The following is a 23449-nucleotide window of genomic DNA, read 5'->3' as shown; positions in this document are numbered from 1 at the left end:
CCTGTGTTTCCCTGGAACTGGTTTTGGCTTCATCATACAGATCACCCTGATCAAGTTCAGCATTTGACAAAAATCTCAAGCAGCAGTCTTGCACTCTGAACTGAGTATTTTGATTTCTGGCTGGATGTCCAGGGTTCTTGTTCACCTCAAAACAAAATCTCTGCCTCTGCAGGAATAATAGCACATGAAACTTGCTGTAGCCAGAATTTTAATCTTTTGGACTTGGACCACCTTTATATGAGTGATGAGCTCATTCTGCACCCCTCTCTCTAGTACTGCTCGTCCTTTGTTTTGTCTTATATTACCATATACACTAAATATATTATGGTGTTTAAATATACTTTTTAAAAGCACTTAGATCAGTAATCTGTGTACCTTCAGATGAGTATTTGATTGACATCAGAAGATTACTTTCCCAATCTGATGAGTCATTGCTCAGTGCTAGCTTTACAGCTCATTATATACAGTCAAACTATGGTTCTTTTCCCCCCAGAGAGGCACGCTTCTTTCTCTGGACAAAATAATGGGAACATAGTGTAAATTCAGCGAATTAGTTAGAAGTTGTATCCAAAAATTTCCCTTTAAAACCTTCATTTTGTGAGGATTCAGATTCTGATTTGTATTGTATTTGCAGCGGAAAACAAATGGCAAAGTTACAAAAGCTAAGAATAAGAACTGACAAAGGTCAGTATTTGAGACCTTCAGATCAGTTTGGGAAAACTGTTCACAGAGAGAAGTATCCCTGCAATGCCTCCTTCCATAGAAACAAGGTGGCAATTTCCCTTAATCTAGGAAGGTTATTTTGGAACATTTCAAAGCCTTTATGAAAGGGTTGAGTTGCAGAAAAAATGTGTTGCAGCTTTATATCCTCTCTGTCATGGCTACAAAAACCTGTGAAGCCCGCTGCACAGTTTAAGGAAAGGGCATTAATATTTCACTGTGACTTTCTATACAGATTTCACAGGGAGGCATGATACGTGTTTTCCCTTTGGCAGCATATTCACTGAGTGAAAGTAGCTAAAGTAATTCATAGTTTGGTTTAGCTATCAGTAGTGAGGGCTGTTTATTTTATTCCTCTCAGAGCCTTAATCCGAATGACTGAAACTCTAGGGAAGGAGCAGGGTTTGTGCAAACCTTCTTTTGTCAGATCTCCAAGAGGAAGATAGACTGTTTATTTTATCTTAAACTGTTAATTCATGATTTATAGGATCAAAAGCCTTAGGGGGTATTGGGTATTGGTTCAACTTAGGTGACTGGAGTTGAAGTTTTAAAAAAATATTAAAAAAAAAAAAAAAAAAAAAAAACAAAAAAAAACCCAAACAAACAAACAAAAAACAAACAAACAAACAAACAAAAAGCACAATGTAATCTTCTGGTTCACAGTTGAGAAGGCTTCTATTTATCATGCCTTGGAGTGAATTGTCTAGGCCACCAGATTAATTGCTTTGATGTCATATTTATACAGCACCTCAAAAGTTCATGATTCTTTGGAAACAAATAAAACAAATGGCCATACCTCAAAGAACTTGGATCTTCTCTGAAGTATATTGGGTTTGGTCAGATACAAGCCCATTTAGAAGGGCATGTTTCCACATGCCTTTAAGAGTTCTGTGGGCTTTATGTTAGACTCCCTGTATTCCCTGAAACAGAAGTGTAAATTATCCCCCTGGGAAGGAGGGAGAAGGCACAACCATTACAGAAGTTGATGATGTATGAGGCCACCACGACTAAACTCAGGATCTAACACTGTGCGATGTAATGAAGCAGCAACATATGGTTTGTAAACACAGGCATGTCTGGCATATAAGCTATTCAACTGGGATCCTTTTTTAGGTATGTACAGTGCCTGGCACAGCCCAAATAGCAAACAGTGGCAGCTGGCACAAAGCAGAAGCAGCACTCTTGAAATCAGCTTTTATCTTTCAGGGTCTCCTGTATCCCAAGCAGAGCAAATTGTAAGACCAGAGCTGTCACGATGCCAAGAACTAGGACATGAAATAAAGTGAGTGGAGGACCAGAGCTTTAGCTAGTGATCCTACACATCAGGACAGTGAAGCTTTCAGACAATTCCCCTGTATGTCCTGATAAAAATAGTACAAGTCCCAAATTCCTGGGTGTGTCTTCTGTTAGCCTTACTCCACCTCCTCTCACCAAACCTCCGTGTATGTGTGCCCTGTGCTACCTGGGGATTCAGGAGCCCCATTGCCTGCCCACTGTTCCAACTGAACTCACTTGCCGTGGAGCATTCCAAAGGCTCTCAAAGGGCCGTGGCCTGTCCAGGTTGATATGGAGCTGAAACAGAAATGGGGAGTGCTGTGAGGCATCATGATTTGCCTGTTATGTGGCAACCTGCTCGTAAGAGTAGTAAGATCAGGTAGGTGTTCTACTTTAGCATGTATACTGCTTCTTTTACCTTTCCTATGATTCTTTTGTACCCTTGAGACAATCTTGGAATAAATGTCACGAAGCTGCAGATTGTTCTAGAAGAACCTGAACATGCCCTACATAGGAGAAGCTGAAAGCATTAAACTGCTCATTTAAAAAATAATTAACAGGAATTATCCCTTGATAAAGACTCCAGAGCTAACTTCTGTTAAGACTGTTTGAACATGTGGTAGGACACACATGGTTAGTCACAGTAAGTTGGAAAAATTGACTTACAAAAAAATGAGCAGGGAGTTTACAACCTCTTAGGGCCTTTTGAGAAGAGGTGATACACTTTTATATAGACTTGGCATTGTAAAGCCTCCAATATAGTAGGTGATTCATTGAGGGGTTGATGAAACTTAATCTGTGAGGTATCTGTAGTCAGATCTCTGTCTTTTGTGTTTCAGTGCAGGATTATCATATCAGCAGGATCTGTCTGTAGTCGAAATTCAGAAAACCATTGTTGTCCCAGCAGGTTCCTTAGCCCTTTCAAAGAATATATGGCCTTTTCCTTGCACAGTTTCATAGGAGAACTGCAGCACTTACTCCTGTTTTTATTAAGCATTCTTAATCAGTTATAAATGAAACAGAAAAATCTAGCCTGCCTTTCTGGTCATTGTTCAACAGCAGATCATGAAGCTCTGCAAATCCCCTCTTTGTTCCTTGACCGTAGACATCAGCTGACAGACTTCTTCAGCTTTCTCCTTCCTCAGTTAATTCCTAAAAGAAAGGGGAGAAGACTAAAGCAAAAGCCTGCAAAGCACTTTACAACCTCAAAAGTTATTTCCAGTAGAGCTAAGTAGCAGATAAAGTCATTTTATTGAGGATAATAGATACTTCTGATGCTGTCATCCAGTACATTTGCAGTTTATGTTGCTGGGTGCACTCTTGGAAATAAATTCCCCTTTTATCTTTGTAAAGATTATAGAGAAATTCCATGTTATTGAAGTGCTTTTACAGCCAAAGATGAGGTTTCTTGAACAGTAATTTTTGGAAGGGAAGGAAAGCCTGGTGATACACACCATTAAATTAAAAGCACAAGGCACCATGTAAGTAGCCTAGAAAGAGAAAGCTTACATTTAAACAAAGAATCAGGTGAAGACAAGTTTTCCATCTCTTTCTGGGATAAGTAACTCAGACTCCTGAAGAAGAACACACACTTTATCTTTCTTCTGCCAAGTCTCTTTGCTATGGCTACTCCATCCCACTCTCCGTAGTCCCATAAAAAATAGTATTCTGTGAGTGTGTGACTTGCTGGGAGGAACTGGTGAAACAAATATGCCTCCAGCATTGCTACAGGTCAATTATTTGCCAATCATTTGCAGGGCTTGCTGACTTTCATCTAAGCAGTTAAGATCAGTTAGAATGAAAATGTGTCATTATAGTTGTATTAGAGACAGAAAACACGATGAAAGAAAAAGGGTTCGTCCACGTACATGTATCTAAAATCTACACAAATACCTGTGTTTTCACTGACATATTCAAAAGTGTGTTCCTGTTGCTAAATCCATGAGGAAGATTTTCATTGAACAAAAAAATTCATTAGTAATCTGGAACATATCTTGGGATAAAATGTATACTCTCAGACTTTTGTCCGTGCATATCTGAGCTATTTTCTCCCCAGATTCTAACCGTAGAGCACTTCTGTACTAAACACAGCACTTCTTTATCTGGGATACCATTGTTAAGGGCATATGAGTCATTGGCCATTAATGCACTTGGAAACACACAAGCCCATCAGCAAAATGTTCTGTGCCCTACTGTTTGGTCACAGTTTTGAATATTACTCTTCTAGCCAAATTGTAGCTTTTGTTATTTGGGATTTTTTGTTAACCTCATCTATAATCTTTAACAATGTTCTGTGATATATTTAAACCACTGGAGGCTCTAACAATTACCTGAAAATCAGAACAATTTGTTTGAAACCTTTTTAGGCTAAAAAAAATGAATTATTAATTCTGTTTCCCAAAGAAAAATCTCTAGCACCTTAATTTGATTACATCAATGGTCAGTGAGCTAAAAGACATAAGGACTCATCAGAAAGTGGAAATGATGTAGTGTCCAAAAATTGCAATGAAATCACAAGCCCACATCATCTCTAAAGACTCTGTGGTTAGTGACTGTCCTCCCTACCGCTGCAAGCTCCGAGGAGGCGTTTTACAGAGGCAGGTGTAATAACACGGGATACAAAATAAGAGTTGTAGCTCATAGAAGGGACTTAGGCTTTGGGGCAATTTCATAAGACTGGGCCTAAACCCAAACCAAACTCCACTCCTTCCTGAGCAGCCAGTTGCCCCAGTCCAGCTGTGCACATACACACGGATCTGCCAGCTGTGGAACACAGGGTTGATTGAGAAATGCCTGTCTTGTCTTTAAAGCCTCTTGAGGCAGGTCAACTCCACAGACTTGGGTTTAAGAGCTCTGGAGGGTTAGGACAATAGTTTTTATTTGTTTTGTAAACACCACTTTCTAATCATGGTAGGCAGCATCATTTTATACACTACTTTTCCAATAAAATTGTGTTCAGCACCTTCACTACGGTAAAATAACATGCAACCCATTTAAAACTGTTCCCCTCCAAGGCACTGAGATCTCACGTAAGCAGGCTATTGTCTTATAAACTGTTAACATCATGTACAGCTGAAAAAACCACCCCATCTGGTAGAGCTGAGGTGGGTGTAGAAGCAAGAGTTACTTCCCATCACTAACCTGTTAATTGCCGTCCTCAGCCTGTCATTTTATGGCTGCGGCTGAGGGAACCTAGTTAGTTCCATTTATAGGTTTCATTTAAGGGTTTTCCCCTTGACAGCAAGGCTGTGGCACAATGGCAGATATTTGTTGAGTTCACAGGAGAATTGTGTCAGATATGCTTCAGGCTACAGTCTGTGGCTATTAGTTCTTTAATTAACCTTGGGTTATGGGGAATTGCTGTAAAAGGCTCCGCAAGCCTTCAGAGCTAGGGTTTCTTCCCATAAAACCACACCTTCCTAAAAACGAAGTACGACATTTTCACTAAGGGGTTTTTCCCTCTTCTGTTATTGGAACAGGGTGTTGAAACAGGAGCAAAGTTACCCAAACTCTATAACCCCTAGGAGGTTAAAGCCAAACTTGCTAACATCACTAGCCCCATTTGTGCTAAAATGAAAGGAATTCATGGGGGTTTTTTTCAGTTACACCATCTTCCTGGCCAGGTCATTGAGAAGGTAGTGAGACCGTGTTGGCTTTTATTGGGAAAAAATTGTTGTTTTAATCTTAGAGTTGGAAAGGTATATTTGTTGGTACAGCATAAAAACAATGAATTTGCAGTAAAAGCCAGACATGAAAGCCTCCTGCCACAGTTACTAGCGGCTTTTCTTTAGATCGGCAAGACGCATGATGGGCTACCATCAGATTCAACGGGCTATAATTTTTAAGCGTCAGGTTTTGGTATGGTTCTGGTAGAACTACTTGGAAAAGGTGCAAAGCTAACAAAGTTTCACACACATCCTTCTGAGACACACAAATCGTCCAACAACCTGATTTGTGTGTGTGCTCTCCAGGGGAGAGCCTACAGAATGTAGGCTCCTGCTTGCTCTAGTTTCAAATCCCAGCAAAAGCTTTGCAAGTGGTGTTTTCCTCTTGACCCCATACTGTGCAACATCGTATGTACTGCTTACAGTCCAGGGATGCTTATACTTCAGCAGCTCTTTTTGTATGCATCACAAAATCATAATCTCAGGCTCTCTACCATAAATCTTCCAGCGTCGTGCATTCCTGGGAGGTAGATAACCAGCATCTGTCCCATTGCCATTTTGAGCCTTTGCCAGCGGTTTGTAAGGGCTTTTGAAACCTTTCTGTAGAAGGGTTGCACACTCGGGAAGTGATTTGCAGTGTGGGGTTTTTCCCCTAAAGATTTTTACCTACCATGACAAAGAAATTTAAAAGGGCATGCGGAAGCCCACTTTCACCATTCAAAGCTGAATTGCCTTTCTCTGTGTTTTATTGCATTGCATTTTAAATGGCTGGCCAAGGGACTGGAGAGTGTCCTTTAGAAAGAAGTTGGGTCCATGAAACCAATATTTTACTAGCAGAACCAAGAAATCCTTCCTTTGCTAACACTCCAAATGAGCTCACATATTCTGGCTCTGGTGGTTCTACAGCTCCTCCGACGTTTTATCCAAACTGTGGCTCCACTCACTCCTGGTGATTGCAGCACCGCAGGGCTGTGTCAATGCTAACATTTCTCCTAAATTATCCCTTAGGCTGCTGCTTGGCACAGCTCAGCGCTGCCAGCAACAAGAGAAGCACAGAGCCAGAGAAGCCCTCTGCTTCTCCCCCCACTGGCATTTTGACATTTAGCCTTGCTCTGAGCTTTTGGAGATTTTATAGCTTGGATGTAACAAGATTGTATTTTTGACAGCTTAACATTATGTGATCTATTTATTAGATGGAAAGTGCTCTGACAAGGAAGGGTAACCTCATTCTTGCCATTTCAGAAAGGGAGTTGGCAAGCACCACCCTTGTGTGCTAGGCAGCATGGTGGCCCGGCTGATGTTCTTCGCAGAAGCAGATTTTAACAAATATTGTTAAAGGGAATTATATCCTGCTAGGCAGGGGTTGGCAGGAGATGTAAATATACATCTCCTAGAAAGGGCTAAAATGCAAACTGGAGTGTGACTGCATGGTCACATGTATATTTGTGGCTGTGCGAAACATTGAGTTATCTGCAGGACAAGGGAGTTGGCGTCTGCTTTTTAAATCTTTGTGTGTTTGTTATGTCCAGTCCCTCCATAAATATGGGGGTGTTCTCTCATGTCTATAAAAAGACATGAGTCATAATTTTCATAAAGTTTGGGATATTTCAAACGTATCAGTTTTTGGGTGTCCCACACAAGACAGCTGGCAGGGCTTAATTTTCACACAGTGGATGCTAAAAATGAAGCTTTTATGGGTACATTAAAGTTATCCACTCAAAGCAGTGGTTACTTTGCCAGTCTTCTGTCCATGAGGGTATAAAATATCATGTAAAACTAAGTCAGTTGTTTCTTGCTAGTATTTATTTTTGGAGTCAGTGCTAAGTCAATTAAAAATGGCAGATTAATGTCCACTTCATTTAATCAAGTAAAATTACTAAGTCCCTGCCCTACTTTCCATACATCCCACACATTCCTCCTTCTGAAAGAAAAAAGACAGTCCTGCCCTTTAGTGCCTCATTTAAGTAAGCTTTCTCCTATGCTATTGATAACGCTGATGAAGACATGTTAATGACCTCATTTAATGTGTTTATTTTAACAGACAAATTTTGGTATTGTCGACTTTCACCTAATCACAAGGTCTTGCACTACGGAGACTTGGAAGAAAGTCCCCAGGGAGAAGTCCCCCATGACTCCTTGCAAGATAAATGTAAGTCATGCACAAAGATTGTGTTACTTTTGCTTCTTTTATGCTAGTTCCTCTTTATAACTTGTAATAGATTACTTTTAACACAGGGCATTATCAACCAGCTCTGTTTACAGAGATAGGGAGCAGTGGACACAGTTTATTTTCCTTGCTCATCTAACTGCAGATGTCAAATAAAAATACTTGGGCATATTCAGAAGCACTTCCTGTCCACGAAGACAGATGTTTCTTCTGTGGCAAACAGTCTAGTGACTGGAGGAGAAATCCATGGCAGGCAGAGGTCTTTTTTATTATCGTGAGGAGTGGACTTAAAGATGGCACATTGCTGTGGACAATATTGAGAGCATCTCACCGTTACTGTCTACCCAGCTGGGAGAGGACATGCCTCTGTGACAACTCCTACCAGGGGATTTATCGGGATTTTTTTTATGGATGAAAGTAATTTTGGAGCTCTTCAGAAAAATCATACTCTCCTGATAATTTCTCTTTCATCCTTCAACATGAGTTGTAGAGGCTTAACCTTCAATCCTGGGGAAGTTTTTTATGGTAACAGAAGTAATGACCAGTGTAGTTCTGTCACCAGAACATGACTTCAAGAAATCAAGCACTGAATAAGGAATCATTTCTTTTTGTTCTTTTCTACACCTCCATTAGTAATAAATGCCATTCTTGGCATTATCAAATTAGACACGCTTGTACAAGTATTTCAGTTGGTAGCTCCACTTCTTTCACGGAATGGCTGGAAGACTAATTTTTCAGAAGTTGGAAATTTTTCCAGCCTGAGAATTGAGAAAGAAGAAAATCGATGATTTAAACTTTCCTGTATAATAGTAAAAGAGGTTTTTTCTCTTTTCTGCTCCCCCCAACCTGTCTCCAGGCAGCACCTTTTAAAATTTCAAAGTGCTCCCAGATGCAGTCTGGGAGGGAAAGAAGAAGAGCCTGTCTGATGCTGGAGCCCTCGCAGTTTGCAGTCACATTCCCTTGTTTTCATTGCCTTACAGACTGCCTCAAGGATATTTCACGCTCTTACTGCAGTCTTGGCAGAATGTAGGGCAGGGGCTCACATTGCTGCATTGGCACTGGAAGAGGCTGTTTTTCTGGATGAGACTTAGCGAAATAGCCCTTGAATGTTACAGTAGTGTCAGAGTGACAGAAGAAGAATGAAGTCACACTTGAATTGCAGGCACAGTTATGAGACCAGCAGTTCCCAGATTTGGCTTTGAGCATGCTTCCACACTCAGACCCCTGACCCTGACTACAAGCTTCATCTTGCATTTGCATTTTCTGTAGGCTCGTGAGCCTCCTTGGGAATGTCAGGATCCCATGGGGACAAAAGGCTCCCACTTTGAAAACCACTGGGCCAGACCCACATGCTCCCTGTGCATGCCTGCTGGCAGAGCACATACTGATGCAGTTTGAGAAATACATGGTTATTTTATCAATATCTCAGGTTTTCAGCCTATGAAGGACACAAGATTTACCACAGTGCTATCCATATTAGAGTTTCATTAAAAGGAGCTGAGAATATTGCAAGATATGAGATTATAAAGTGACACTGTTGTTCAAAACGTGTCAAGCCAAACTGGCTCGGGAATTTTACAGAACATTTTCCACAGATATTCTGGTGTTCTTTGGATCGACATATATTGAATTTTGAACCACCAAGGTCTGAATATGATGATCAGGTTGTCAGCATGTGGGAGCAGGTCAACAGATGAAAGAGATTAGTTGGGTAAGAAAATGGAGATCCAAGAGAAGCGACATAGGGCATTTTGTGTACTCCTTGATGAGCCTGAATAACTAGTGTCTATCTCCAAAAATAAATATGGGGGGCTTTAACCTTTTCACTTCTGTGAATGTCACCCCTCTCTTACGACTGGCAGAGTTAAGCTGTGCAGACTTCAGCTGGGACAGAAAACAGCTGGACTCTTTCTCAGGCCTTTACCTGTTGTGAGCACATCACATCTGTGCTCACACCCTCCAGCATCTTCTAGTCAGCTTCTGTGATACCGTCTGAAGTCTTTGATTCTATTCTTCCAAAGCAAAGAATAAGCCAGGTTCCAGAGAAATAAATATCAGGATGTCGCATCAGTTTGTGATCTCCCATAGTAACTGCATTCCAGATCACCAAGATCCAGCGCATGACACCTGCAGAAAAGCCTTCTTGGTTGAGAGATCTAACCTGAGAAAACCGTACCTTATGCAAACTGCGAAATTATTTTTCTGGGCATCTTCATCAATTGACAGGAACTCTTTCTTCTTAAGAAGACCTTTCTGCTATAGTTGCAGTCAAGTATCACCTTTACTTCTCAGTTTGTCCCAGTTCACTCTCTCCTCTCAAAAATAATACCTCTTCTTGACCAAAAAGCAGGGTAGTGTCAGAGACATAACAAGTCAGCAGGGCCACGGCATTAAATGCTGAGTGAGTCTAAAGGCAGGAGAGGTTGAGTAGTGAAGGGCCAAATAACTTCAATTTCTTTTAGTTTTCCATGCAAAGAAAGTCCTTTAAATACATCTATTATATCCCATGCTATTTGACCATAGTGCTGAGGTAATCTGTAATAAAATACATAGTGTGGCTGTACCCAGTAGAAGAGATAATGCATTTTTCCTCTCCAGTATTTCCATTAGAGTTTGTAAAGAACTGGGCAGTAACAGATTTTCAAATTATTATGCTGTTCTATATTTATGATGCTTTTCCGCAGCAACAAGGATAATGGATTATTTACAGATTGTAGAAACTGTCACTCACTGACCATATTGTATTGTGGAGCATATAGATTCTCCATAATGTAATTACTGTTGGAAAACTGACTTCCACTTAAAACTCAGAGAAATTTATCTTTATGTTTTAGTGACTTCTGTGAGTGAGTCTGAGTGGCAACAGTTTCCAATATTTTTTTCTTACCTTTTTTCAATGATTTCTGATCATTTCACATTTTAAACCAATCGGAATGGGTCTTTATAAGCTGTAGTAGTCCTTATTCCTGTTAGTAGCAGAAACCAACTGAACTGCTGATGGGAGTGAAAGAAAAAACTATTTGAAAAATCCATATAGGCATTAACAGGACAACAGCATCAAGTGAGGTAGGGTCCAGCTTGCCCAGCGTCCTCTCTCCAGCAGAGACTTTGCCTCAATACCTAGGAAAGAGCAACAACAGGTCAGGCATATTACATTAGTAACAGTATATGGTTTCTAGATATTTGAGTATACATAAAAACTGTCCAGACACAGTTAGACGTCTATATGAAACTGTTATTCAAAGTAGTCTCAACAGGCAAGAAAAACCATTCTCAGATTTTTATCCAGATGTCTGAAATTTTGTCAAGACTCACTGATGCCTATTTTAGTTGTTTTCTTCCAGTTTTCTTTCTTACAACGGGCTGGAAATGGCAAAGGAGGTGGCAATTTTAACACATTAGTCTTGCCTCTTTTCAGACTGTAGCTTTTACACACCTTGGTTATAACTAATTTTCTGGGTTTTGCTTTTGTTTCTTTTTAATGCAGTGCCAGTGGCAGATATAAAAGCTGTTGTGACTGGGAAAGACTGCCCTCACATGAAGGAAAAAGGAGCTCTTAAACAAAACAAGGTATGGTTTTCAAATTGTTATGAATACGCACCCAGCAGAATACAAAGCTTGTCAACTCGACCTTCCCTGAAGTAATGCAGGTATTTTTCATTCCAGCCTGACACCTTTCTGTGTATGCACACACACTTTGTTTTCACCTCAGACCATGTGAGTTAAATTACTGGCACAGCCTACCCTCCTTTACTCAGATTTCGTGGCAGATGTGCATTGTGATATGCCCAGAGCACATTAGGATAGTCTTTAGTAGTGATGTGTCCTAAAGCAAAACATTTTTGACTGCTGCTACAGAGCAGACTAGCAATGACTGTTGTACCTACTCCTGTATTGTCTCTGATAGATAACTAGTTTGTTCCAGCTGTATTTTCTGATGAGCTCATGTTCAGTGAGCACTGGCACATGCCAAATTTGCAATTAATGTCCAGCAGATGATGCCTTCAGTTTCAGTCAGATAAACAACTGCCAACAAAAGGATGTAAGGTAAATGCTGGGCAGTTAATGAGGTGTATAAGGATGTGTTCAGCAGGGCATTTGGGAAAAAATGTGTAGGAGACAATGGTCAGCTTAAATTAGATTTATGCTACCTCTCAGAGTTTCAGATCAAGAACTGCAAACTGACAGTAGGACTCAAATTGTATAGTGCCAGAATCTTGCAGAGTTCCTCTTAGTAAGAATTGCCACCACAGCAAGAAGAAATCGAGTTACTAGCAAAGTCTGACATCTTTAGAAGTGAAGGTCTTCATACCATACTGTAGGAGATATAAGTTTTCTATCAGGCCATGCTATCTGTCCTTACAAGAAGGAGTGAGACTATAATTATGTTCAGTCTGAACTAGAATCACACTCTACGGTCTGGGACCCAGATCAGAGGATTTGAATAGTGAACGGACAAACTAGTGAAGTTAAGAGTTCCTGCTTCGACATTTTAAAAATAAAATGCATACATTTCATGTTCAAATATATACTGGAAAAAACAGTTCTGATGGGAACCATAGAGAGTGAAAAGTCACTGTCAAAACCACATCACACAACTGTTGCAGCTTCATAGCTGCAACTTGTCTTTCCTTAACTATAGGCAGATACACAGAGCATCTCAAGTATTATTTGCATCTGTTTCACATACACACAAGTTGCTTTGAGTCTGTCAGGATACCATCATCTCCTTTCAGCATTGGCTTTACAAGGTTGGAAATGAAAAAGTCAAGCCAAGTGAGATAAAAAAGATCCCGGGAGTATTTTTCCTTTTGGTTTTCTGAATTGGGGCCCTAACACACACATGCACACAATAGATCGCATACAGCTTCTACCTCATGTTACAGCTGAACCATCAACAGCATTTGACTGGGGCATTTATATGATGCATATAAAGTATTTTTAGTGCTTCCTTGTATTAGCACTCAAGTGTCCGCACAAAAAGGAAAGATAGGAAGATGGAAAGCAGTGGGTGGCAGTGATGGAAATGTGTCATCTTTATGGAGCAGTAATGTCTAGATAGTATTTAATGCTAAACAGCAGTGCTGTAGATCAGTTTGTCCTCAGCTGTCAGCATCGCCCTATTTCCTCAGGTGAAACTGCTTTGGACTGGCATAAAACTTCTGGCTGAGAATGTGAAGATCAGGAGTTGATAGGTAGCATGGCTCCATCCATGGCTGGAGCATTCCATTTGCGACCCAGGCAATAATAATTTTTATGTTTTTACATGTTCTGGTGTGGTTTTTGATGGTTTGTTGTTTTGTTTGGGTTTTTTTCTTCCTCGATTACTTGTTTTTCCTCCTGGGAATTGCAGAATTTGTGAAATTAGTTGTCATCTCAATCAAAACTGTCATGCGCAATACTGCAATTACTTAACTAACATCACAGGAATAACATATCATTGTTTGTGGAGTACCAAGTTAATGTGGACAACGACATGAAAACTGAAATTAAGAAAAAAGCCAGAAACAGAATGCAATTTGTCTGAGTTTAGTGTATGAAACCGTTCACTTCCTGAAATTTCACAATCGGTGATATATTTTTTAAGAGGCTTTTTCATCATGTGCTTTCTTTGTACATATATAATGACCACCTTGATGTTTATTCATTGGCAGAAAAGAAAATTGAATGGCAGAATGCCACTGCTATGAACATAGCTGGAATTGGCAGAATGTCCATAACAAAGGCTTCAGCGTCTCTTCATTTGCCAGCACATGGCTGTTATTCTTTCAGCGGGACCATTTAGAAATAAATAAGAGTTAAACTGAATTGGAATTTGCATGTATATGAAGCTGGAATGACTTGATAGGACCAGACCTGAATCCTTTGTTGTTCATCTTGCCTGTGTTTTTAAATTAGGTTTAAGATTAAAGTCCTCATTTCTGACTCTCAAGTAATATTAATGAATTTCAAGGAAATGAAATATATTAGATTTTGCAGCCTTCAAAACAAAGCACAAGAGAAGAATTGGGAAAAAAACATTGCCATGTATTTCTAAGTGTTCTATCACCCTTTATTTGCTGAAGTGGTGTCTTTTTAGTCAGCAGAAGTGGTTCTGCTCATTTCCCTGTTGAATGCAGTTTCTCTTCTCTTTTATTTCATGTTGGCTGAACAAGTTCCCTGCTGCTGTATGTATAGATAGTTCTCAAGGGGGGGATCTTCTGGGTCTGGCAGGCAAACTTAACGTGGCTGTGGTCTCAGCCTTCAGCAAAGACACAGGTGTTTTGAGGCCGTTGACGACAGAGTAGTCAGAGAGTAGTGAGGTCATTCCAGCTGCATGGGATCACTCAGCTGTAGGCACCTAAAATGCCTGTTCAGCAAAAATGGCTTGTCCCTGGCTCATGTCAGGGGCCAGCAGAGACTGGGGGACAGAGAAGCTCTGGGTGTGGGAGAACAAGCTTCCCCTCATGCCGCCTACAACAGCTTTCCCCGCAGAGTTGAAACCAAGAAATGGGAGTTGTCCAGCCAGAAGGTGCAGAGTCTTTTGTTCCCGGTTTCCAGTGAAGCTCCAAAGAGAGGCACAGCATGGGTTCCAGTACCAGTGCCTTTGTCAAGCATCTGTGGAAGGAGTGACAAGGGAGTGAGCTCAGCCGATTGAGGTGGGGGAGGAGGAAGGCAAAACAAAGAGGGAAGGAGCAAATTGGAAGGAATGGGAGAGAAAAAAGACCAGAGAGAAACAGAAACTGGTGGAAAAGGCTGGAGTGGAAAATGACTTTGAGAAAGCTTGGGAAGTGGGGCAGAAAAGGGAGGAAAAAAACACAGATGGCTGATAGAGACTGACCAGTTTTCCTTTAGGAATTGCCAGTTCCTCAAAATCACCTATCGTTGATGGGACCGTAACAGAACCAGGTGGGGGGGCCTGACATGTCAGCCAGCTCAACCACTGAGACTACCGTCAGTGTGGAGGGCCTGGTGGCAACTCCAGCTCCGTGGGCTTCCATTTTCCTTTACAGTTTGCTGTAGACAGTGGCCCCTGGAAGCTGTAATTCTTAAGCCTTTAGTCTCCAGAGCAGCCAGCAAAGAAGCCAAACTGGAGCCAGGGCTGCCAAACTCCCACTTTCCCCCATAAAGAGAAGCTTGGTGCCCTAAATTTAGCTCTTTCTCATTCTCTGCCTGACTGGGAATGACTAAACCCGTGGCTCCCTGGGATATTCCTCTTTCAGGCAGGGATTTTCTTTCCTTTTTCCTTTCTTTGAGATGAACAAAAACTTTAATCCCTTTGAATTTCCCAAAGGACAAATTTTCCAGGGCCTCGGCCTATGGGATTGTTGGTTGACCTTCATGAAATTTAGGAACATCATAGTAGACAAGTACAAGCCCTTTTTGCAATGATACATTTTATTTCGCAGCCTCAGTTGCATGACTTGTCATGTTCTGTCAGTAGTTTATAACACTCTGTGAGGAGATAATGCCAGGTTTGTGTGGGCAGAGATAAATTTGTTTCTGTAATGAGGGACATCACTCTTAATAAGGTGGCTGAGAGACATGCCTAAAACACAGAAAGGCTATATGAGCCGTTTGTTTGCTGAGTGCACCCACACTATTAGTATCTGCAGCTTCCTTGGGGATTTAACACAGACTTGTCTCCTGTGGCCTGGCAATACAGCAAGTTGAATCTAATAACTAAACTCAGGGAAGCCAGGAGCATTTTCCATGAGAATCCTGATCTCTGATGATCCAAGATTATCCACAAGTGTTATGAATAAGACTGCTCTTAATCACACAAGTTCAAAAATGAAATAACCCTTACTGAAATCCAAATACCTATGTGTGTTTCAGAACAGGAGGTCAGGGGTAGAAATCTAGAGTAATATATCTGCTGCAGTCCCTGCAGTCAATTCTTCCATTTTAAAATTTAGTGTAACAAATCTAAGAAGCCGTGCTCTTGCTGCTGGCAGCGTAAGGACTGTTGTCAGCTGAGGGTCAGCAAAGGCAATCAGTATTATGGGGCTCAAGAAGCCAAGAGTCAAAAAGAACAGGACGTATGATGTAGATCAAAGTAGTTACAAGTCAGTACTCTCCTCTATAACTGGGTCTTTTTTCCACACAGTTGTTATAACCATATCAGCTAGCTTACAGGTTGTGAAATCCTTGTAACAGCACGTAGCGATGTGTGCACTAACCATGATAACACACCTTTACATGCTCACTGCTGGCCACTGGAAGTTCATTATTTATTCAGATTGATTGGGTTTCCCCATAGGAACCCAGGTCCAGGTGACTTTTAGGAAAGGTCAGTGCTTAATGAATTCACTTTGGCACCTTTGAAATTCCAGCTTCGATTCTGAGGAGAAAAAAGAAGATAATTTTTTCCTTTCCCAAGATTCATTTTGGTCTTTATGACTAAGTAACCCATATAGTTCAGTTTGCCTGAAGTTGCAGATTCTGGTTCAAGTAGAGACAAAATGACAGAAATCTCTTGAGAATTAACAATTTAATAGATTTCCAGCAGTGAAAAGAGCATAAGTATATGCCAGTAGATTAACTCTCCTGGCAAGATTTTTGACACGGGGAATCAAACCTTGCAGAACTTTGCAAGTTTGATCTATACAAATTGAAAAAAGCTGTGCATCTTCATGAAGAGTTTGTTGCAAGTGTACTGTTATGGGTTATATTGATTTTATCATGCTGTTGCCTAGCTCAAATCTAAACTCAAATGCTAAAGTAATCCATGACCAAGCGAGCTACAGTCGGCACTGAAGGGCGTGGGTTTCTTTTAACTGAAGCATCTGTGATGGGATTCTTGCTGTGCCAGTCTGTTGCAATGGTCTGGAACTGCTGCAGCTTTGGCCAGGCAGGAGAGTACCATAACCTATTTTTCCACTTGTTTTGGAGAATAAGTGGTAGAAGAGATAGACTGACCTTAATGTATTAATGCCTCTCTCATGTAGCACTAATACATGTTTCTCTATATTGTTCCAGGAGGTGCTAGAGCTTGCTTTCTCTATATTGTATGACTCAAGTGGCCAGTTGAATTTCATTGCTCCAGACAAGCATGAGGTAAGTCAAGTTCAGAGTACAGAAACTTCTTTGGGGCCCTCTTAGTTGCTTTATGGCAGCAGCCAGCTTTATAAGAACATAAGAATTGTCATCCTGGCACAGAGTGCAGGTCTGTCTAAACCTGTGTCATGTCTCACAACAAACTGAAAGCAGAGGGATTAGTATGGGAGCAAGACCTCCTGCAATTTTCATGCATAACCTGAGCCACAAAAGGAGCATGTTTTGTATTTGTACATCAGAGACCACATAGGGATCCAAGATCAGTATTTCTAAGCCCTAATGAAATATGAACCATAAGTAAGAGAAAGAAGAGAGCTTGGGCGAACTTCAGTTTCCATGGACCTTGCTCACTTGGTGTAGTAAATATTTCTCCTGGTCTGGTCTACCCTTGAGGATTTTTTCTGTGTGTTCACTTTAGTGAACTTTAGTTCAACATCATAGATTTGTACAACCAAGCTCTTAAACAATCTGTGCCATCCTCAGCTCATCTTGTGATGCCAACATAATCAGGGGAGTTTATACCATGGTTGGGTCTCCACTTCAGCCAAAGACTTGTGTTCTCCAGAATAGCATATCCACTTATTCTTAGCTTCACATTGCTTAAGACCATTCATGACAGGTGATGACAGAAGGTCGTCTCTATTGCATCTCCACAGGGGGCTGTTTTGCTGTGGGTCTCACTTGTATGAAGACAGTGTAAATACCAATAGCAAAGCATGATGACAGCCTCCTCCCTGCTCCCTTTTCTTACTTGAAAACTCAAGGAAATAGACAACTTCATTGCCTTTTGGAAGGTGATGGAACTAACTTACCTAGTTACATGAAAGCATTGGATATCTTTCTCACAAAGAATTTCCAAGTAAAGATTTAGTAGTATGCACTGTATTAAAAAATAGAGGGAATACAGTTTTTCCTTCTTATTTCTAAAGCAACAAGAGTTGGTGTTCCATTTGCACACTTACTTTGTGGTATCACATTTGGTCTCAGTTCAGGACACCCTGTTAAGATGATGAAACATAGAAGATTACATTAAGCGGGGTTATACTGTAGTGTTATTAAAGTGCATGAAATCACATTACAAGTGAAGTGTATTTAGTTACACAGCTTCAACATTTGCAATTCTGGATTAAAACCTTCAAATAAATGTTAATTTTAAGAGAGGAAATTAAGTTATGCTCATTTATGTTTTCCTGGGGATTAATATTTGAGTGTCATTTTCAAGTATGTTCATTCCAGAGAAATATTTGCAGGTAAGTTTTGATCTAAGAGAAAGTAGCAAATAGGATCCTCTAATGTGCCATTAGAGCTGTAGGTCTAAGCAAAACAGGATTGTCTTCATCCTCTGAACTGAACATATGTTAGATGCTTTTTGATATAAATTCTCCAGAAACTGGAATCTAGTCTGTTTCAGCTCATAAAAGCAAATGGTCGTGAATATTGACAAATTTTTCAGCCACTTGTATCTCAAGCATAGCCTATAGCTACAAGTGTATTTTAATGGTCTAAATGTTCAAAAATTGCTCCTGCACCCCACTGACAGGCAGTAGCAATGTGAGATGCACTAACCCAATTGCTCATGATTGTGTTAACACACCTATTATCCCTAATTCTCTTTGTGATCTTGTGCAGCTTCTTTGAAACCAAATTAATATGTTCATAAAAAAGGCCAGAGGCAGCAATCTCTGCTGCTACTTGACAGTTCCCAGGTGAACGTTTTCAAAAGGGCATCTCACTTCCTCTGTGCCTTTCCGTGGCCTATAGAAGACTGAGTTGTAATTAAAGCAAAAAGTACAAGTGTTCAGAGGAAGCACCCACAAGGAAAGGCAGATAGCATGTTACAAAGTCTCTGACTCTTCATCAAAGTAACTGGGGTGCTTGTCAATGTAAGTGCTAGTTTAGCAGCGTTGTCAGCTTGGGAGATGTGGTGGGTGATGTCTCAAGATTTGGAAAGCTTTGTTTGAAGCACCAGGAATGGTGTTTAGTACATGACAATTTCAGGTCAGACTTACAGGGTTTTTTCAAGTACTTCTACAGTCCTAATGATTGTAGAGTGAAGTTTGAATGTGAGAATTGAGGGTGTCCTAAAAACAAAAATCAAATTAGGATCATAGGATGATTCAGGTTGTAAGGGACCTTGGGGGTCTCCCCTGTTCCATGTCCTGCTCCAAGCAGGTCAGTGATGAGCTCAGACCAGGTTACTCAGGGCTGCATCCAGATGGATGGAGCCTGTGCAACTTTTGGGGTTATCTGGTTCCATTGACTTGACTCCCAAGGTATTTCTTTAATAAAATCTCATTACTGAATCAATATCGTTGAGATTTGGTCCTCATTCTTGCACACTTAAGTTTGGCAATACCCTTAGCCATCTGTTGGAGCTTACTGCTAGCCAGAGGATTCAGCACTGTGAGATCACTCTATCGTATTTGTTTTTCATTTAAATACTAATAGCTGGTTTCAACTACATAGCAAAAAGGTGGATTAATCTTATCCTTGAATTTTGACAGAGAAACTGATGAGAGAGGCTATAATTAGGTTTCATTGGAGTTTTATGAAAATGAATCTGTAGTAAATTAATTTTTCAGTGGCTCTTAGTCTGTTTTGCATATTAAAAAGAAAAAAGCTTCTGAATGAATGCCTCTGTTTTTCCACCATCTCATTAAGATTTCTCTCTGCTCAAAACGTACAGGAGTTTAATTAGATGCACTTGCCAATATGGAGATTAGAGAGGAAGCCCCTTTTCCAGGCCATTGCACTCATCTGAATTGTGGCCAGAATTTGGTTTCTGCGAGCCCTGAATGAGTTATATCTGGAAGAGGAGAGAACTGCAGTCCTGCTTTGTGGCTTGCTGGGATTTCTCCCCAGAGAAAGCGCTGGCCGTACTTGCTGTGCAGGTGATGGACGATTTACGTCAGGGGCTGCATCTGTTGAATGGATGCTCTGCACTTCTGTAACCTGAGCAGAGCCTTTTGCCATTCGGTTCCTTTCCTCATGGTGAATTCTGGGAAAACTTTCCCAAAGAAAGATTTCAAGTCAATCATAAAAACTTATAATCTGTTCAAAAATAATTACATTTCTAGGATAGATTCTTTCTTTTCCTGATGTTCTGTGTACACTCCACAAAAAACGCGTGCTTTCAAAGTCTTCAGTGACATGCTTTGACAGCCTAGAATAGGCGGGCCAAGTTGTTTATTTAGTACTTGTTAGCAGGACAGCCTGAACCCTGAAGTCTCTTCTATAGAGCTAATCTCATATTAAAGCTGCAATTTGGCTTACTGACACCCTGGGTGAAATCCTAGCTGTGCTACTGTTTTGTTACTGACTTAAATGGGTCATGTTTCACTTTGGATGTTGAAGTGTGTTAACAATCCTATTTTAAAAATATGCCCTTTCTCTGGATGAAGACATACACCAAGATTGGGGTTTTCTCTCTCTCTTCCTTAAAAATAATCTTCATTTCTGCTGTAGGATGAAGTCAACCATGTCTATCTTTACACTTGGCGGTATCGTGTAGCAAATGGTCAGCTAAATTTAAAATAAATTTTTTGGCATGAAATCTAGCAGAATTATTTGTAAGATAAAAATGCAGTTATGGTTGATGTAGTTTTTTCCTGTAAACTAAAGACACAAGTTCATGATTGAAATCTTTATTTTTACATTATAGCATTTGAATACTTCTGTTCATAGTCAAATAAATGGCTTGTAATAATAAATGGCAGTGACTTACTTGATAGAAGTTGATTCTAGATGACCAATCTCCCTTGAGTTTGTTGCTTATTTAAAATGGTTATTCAACCCATGTTTATCACAAGCTGTCAGCTGTTGAGAAAGATGGCATTTCCTACTAGGAAAAAGCTAACAGTAGGGAAGTGGTTTTAGAGGCCAGTTCAGCATTTGCAGCATTTAGAGTTACACCAGGTAGCTTGGCATTTAATTTTCAGGAAGGACACAGCATTGACTGATTCTGTAATTTTTATAATATGTTATTTCATGTAAAATAGTGCTAAAGTAGGCATAGGTACGTAAGTGAGAGCCTATCTTTGTGTAGCTCAATTGATGCTACTTAATCTGTAGGAAAGCAAGCGACGATAAAACTAGATAGTTGGTACAGTATTTCTTACACAAAGAGTTGAGAACAGTTTGGGGTGGGATTCAGTTCACGTAACTTAGCAGTCTTGGAATTAAAAGTTTGGTGTAAGGTAATCTGGCTTTTTCTGTAAGTACTGGGGAAAGAGAAGGAGAGGAAGGGATATCTCCAGAGGTTCATTGCCCTAAGTTGTTCTTTCTCTCATAACTATTGAAGAATATTCAACAAGAAGCTTGCAGAAGATAGCAAATTGTCCAACAATTAATTACTCTCTTCCCAGTTTTAGGGAACATGTTTTTCCATTTTCTGAGCAGCTCAGTGGAACATACCTTCTTCATAATAAGAGCTAATAAAATGAATCAACCTCATGTTAGGTCTCTTTGTAAGTCCTTCTGGGAGCAATAACTATAGAGGATCAGGCCAGACAAGCAGTTTGTGTACAGAAAGTCTATTAATGTTAATTTTTATATTCTTCCTGTGCAGTATTGTGTATGGACCGATGGGCTGAATGCCCTCCTTGGGAAGGATATGTTGAGTGATCTAACACGGAACGACTTAGACACGCTGCTCAGCATGGAGATAAAGCTACGCCTCCTTGACTTGGAAAACATACAGATCCCAGATGCTCCCCCACCTATCCCAAAGGAGCCCAGCAACTACGACTTTGTTTATGACTGTAACTGAGGCTGCCACTGAAACTCACTTCGAAACTGGAAATATTATAAATGGAGAGATATTAAAAAAAAAAAAAAAAAAAAGAAGAGTGTGAGGAAAAAAGAGAAACCCACTTATGCACCTTGGATTTTGGCTTTGGGGAGGGGTGTAGAAACACTTTAATTCCTCCCTGTTCCCTGCATCCCTTCCTTCCCCATTCCCATCTTCCCCATTGCTCATCCAAATCCACATTGCTTTAATTAACTTGTAATTGCAGGCCGTTGGCCTTGCTTAAGGCAAAGACTGCCACTAAGAAGCACCCTCCCGAGGACTTTTTTTACATTTTTAATACTGGAATAGACATTCTTAACTAAAGGACGATGATATCAAACTGCATGCCTGTGAAACACACTTGGCAGGGCAGAGGCTTTAACTGGAAGGAGGAGGGAGGTAGGGAGCAGAAGCAGCTACTGTAAGCAGAAGATTTCCCCAGACACTCCCAAGAGTCTGCTCACAACTGAATCCAATGCGATGACGAAAATCGTTAACTGCTTCCCAGTGCTTGCACCATTCGTCACTGTCATTATTCTTTCCACTGTCATCTCGACTCTTGCCACCAGCCTTCACCCAACCGGTCAGCTCCCACAATGGAAGGTCTGCAGGTTTTTGCTGTACCATACGCTGCAATGCTGCAACAGCTTTTAACTTTTCCTCCCAGCTCTGAAATAGCCCCACACTAGCAGATCACTCGCACAAACTGTGTATGAAGCCACTAGTGTGTCCCATCCCTATAGTGTTCCCTAAGCCTCAGTTGCCTCTAAAATTGGCTTGTCGCTATTCAAAGTGATTTTTATTTTCTTGGTCCAAAGTTCAACAGTAATTTCCACAAACTAATTACAACTGCCAAACATCCAGGTTTACATTGTTGTCATTGCTACAGTGTTAGGAATTTGCAAGGGATTTTTTTTGTACGGGTTCTAATTTTTTTATTTTATTTTGCCAAACAAATATATTTAATGAAAACTAATTTCATTGTGAGTACTTTTGGGGGACAATATTTTTACTTAATTTCCATTTGGAACATTTGCCCTGAAGGGAAAAAATATTTCCCTTCAGCTTCACTGTTGAATAAAAATCTGAGTTGTGATGATTCTTGGAACTTTGTTTTTCTTCTGACGTTGTCTTATTCTTTATGGTTCCTAGCAATTCTGAAGTGTTTGGTACAAAGAGGAGAGGGAAAGGTGGTACCTTTTTTATCTGCATCTGATTTCATGTACTTGTTTGTTTGTTTGTGGTGACAAGGATGAGATGCTTCCAGAGATGTCCATTGCCGTGGGTACACGAGTCTTCCTGTGAGAAGGACCCTTTGTGAAATCTGAAATCACAGCATACTGATGTGCTTAATTTAAAGCTGCTTAAATTGATGGTCAATTTAAGGCTGCTGCCTTTATTGTGTTTGCTGGAGTAACTGTCTTCCTGTATTTTCATTTCCTCCATTGAGAGTGTTTCTGGCTGCAGCAGATTGGTACTGGGTAAGTTTGGGCTTTGCAGGATGGATTTCCTCCCTCCTCATGTTCTTCTAGGTGTTTTACTAAGTTCAGTATCTCTTACTCCAAAATTGCTGGGTCTGGATCTAGAGGAACCCGCCAGCCTTTTCCCTCCCACCGCACATGCTGAAGACAGATGTTTATTTGTGTGAGTGCCTCTCCTACTCAGACCCAGCTGAAAATGTCCGTGAAGGGGTTTTGTCGGAGCTTGTGCTAGTGAGAAACCTGGAGGGTGGTTCCAGTTTAGACAACCACAGAAGACCTCAACTGAGGTGACACCTCTGCTCCATCCAGCCGG

General features: G+C 40.5%; 1 protein-coding gene across 10 annotated transcripts in view; it reads left to right on the top strand.

Moving 5' to 3' along the window:
• ELMO1 (engulfment and cell motility 1) overlaps positions 1-22763 on the top strand; it is a 306368-nt gene extending 283605 nt beyond the window's left edge. For all 10 annotated transcript variants that reach the window (XM_042806555.1, XM_042806552.1, XM_042806556.1 and 7 more), the window contains 4 exons: positions 7702-7809; positions 11315-11397; positions 16789-16866; positions 21434-22763. In XM_042806555.1, coding sequence (XP_042662489.1) covers positions 7702-7809; positions 11315-11397; positions 16789-16866; positions 21434-21634 — 470 coding nt within the window. In that variant the 3' untranslated portion in view covers positions 21635-22763. The remainder of the gene's footprint in view (positions 1-7701; positions 7810-11314; positions 11398-16788; positions 16867-21433) is intronic.
• The last annotated feature ends 686 nt before the right edge of the window (positions 22764-23449 follow it).

The sequence above is a fragment of the Tyto alba genome, unplaced genomic scaffold (assembly GCF_018691265.1).
Source record: "Tyto alba isolate M040663 unplaced genomic scaffold, T.alba_DEE_v4.0 Super-Scaffold_46, whole genome shotgun sequence".
NCBI classification, from domain to species: domain Eukaryota; kingdom Metazoa; phylum Chordata; class Aves; order Strigiformes; family Tytonidae; genus Tyto; species Tyto alba.
The sequence above is the reverse complement of the archived record's forward strand: the minus strand, read 5'-3'. Positions and strand labels throughout refer to the sequence as shown.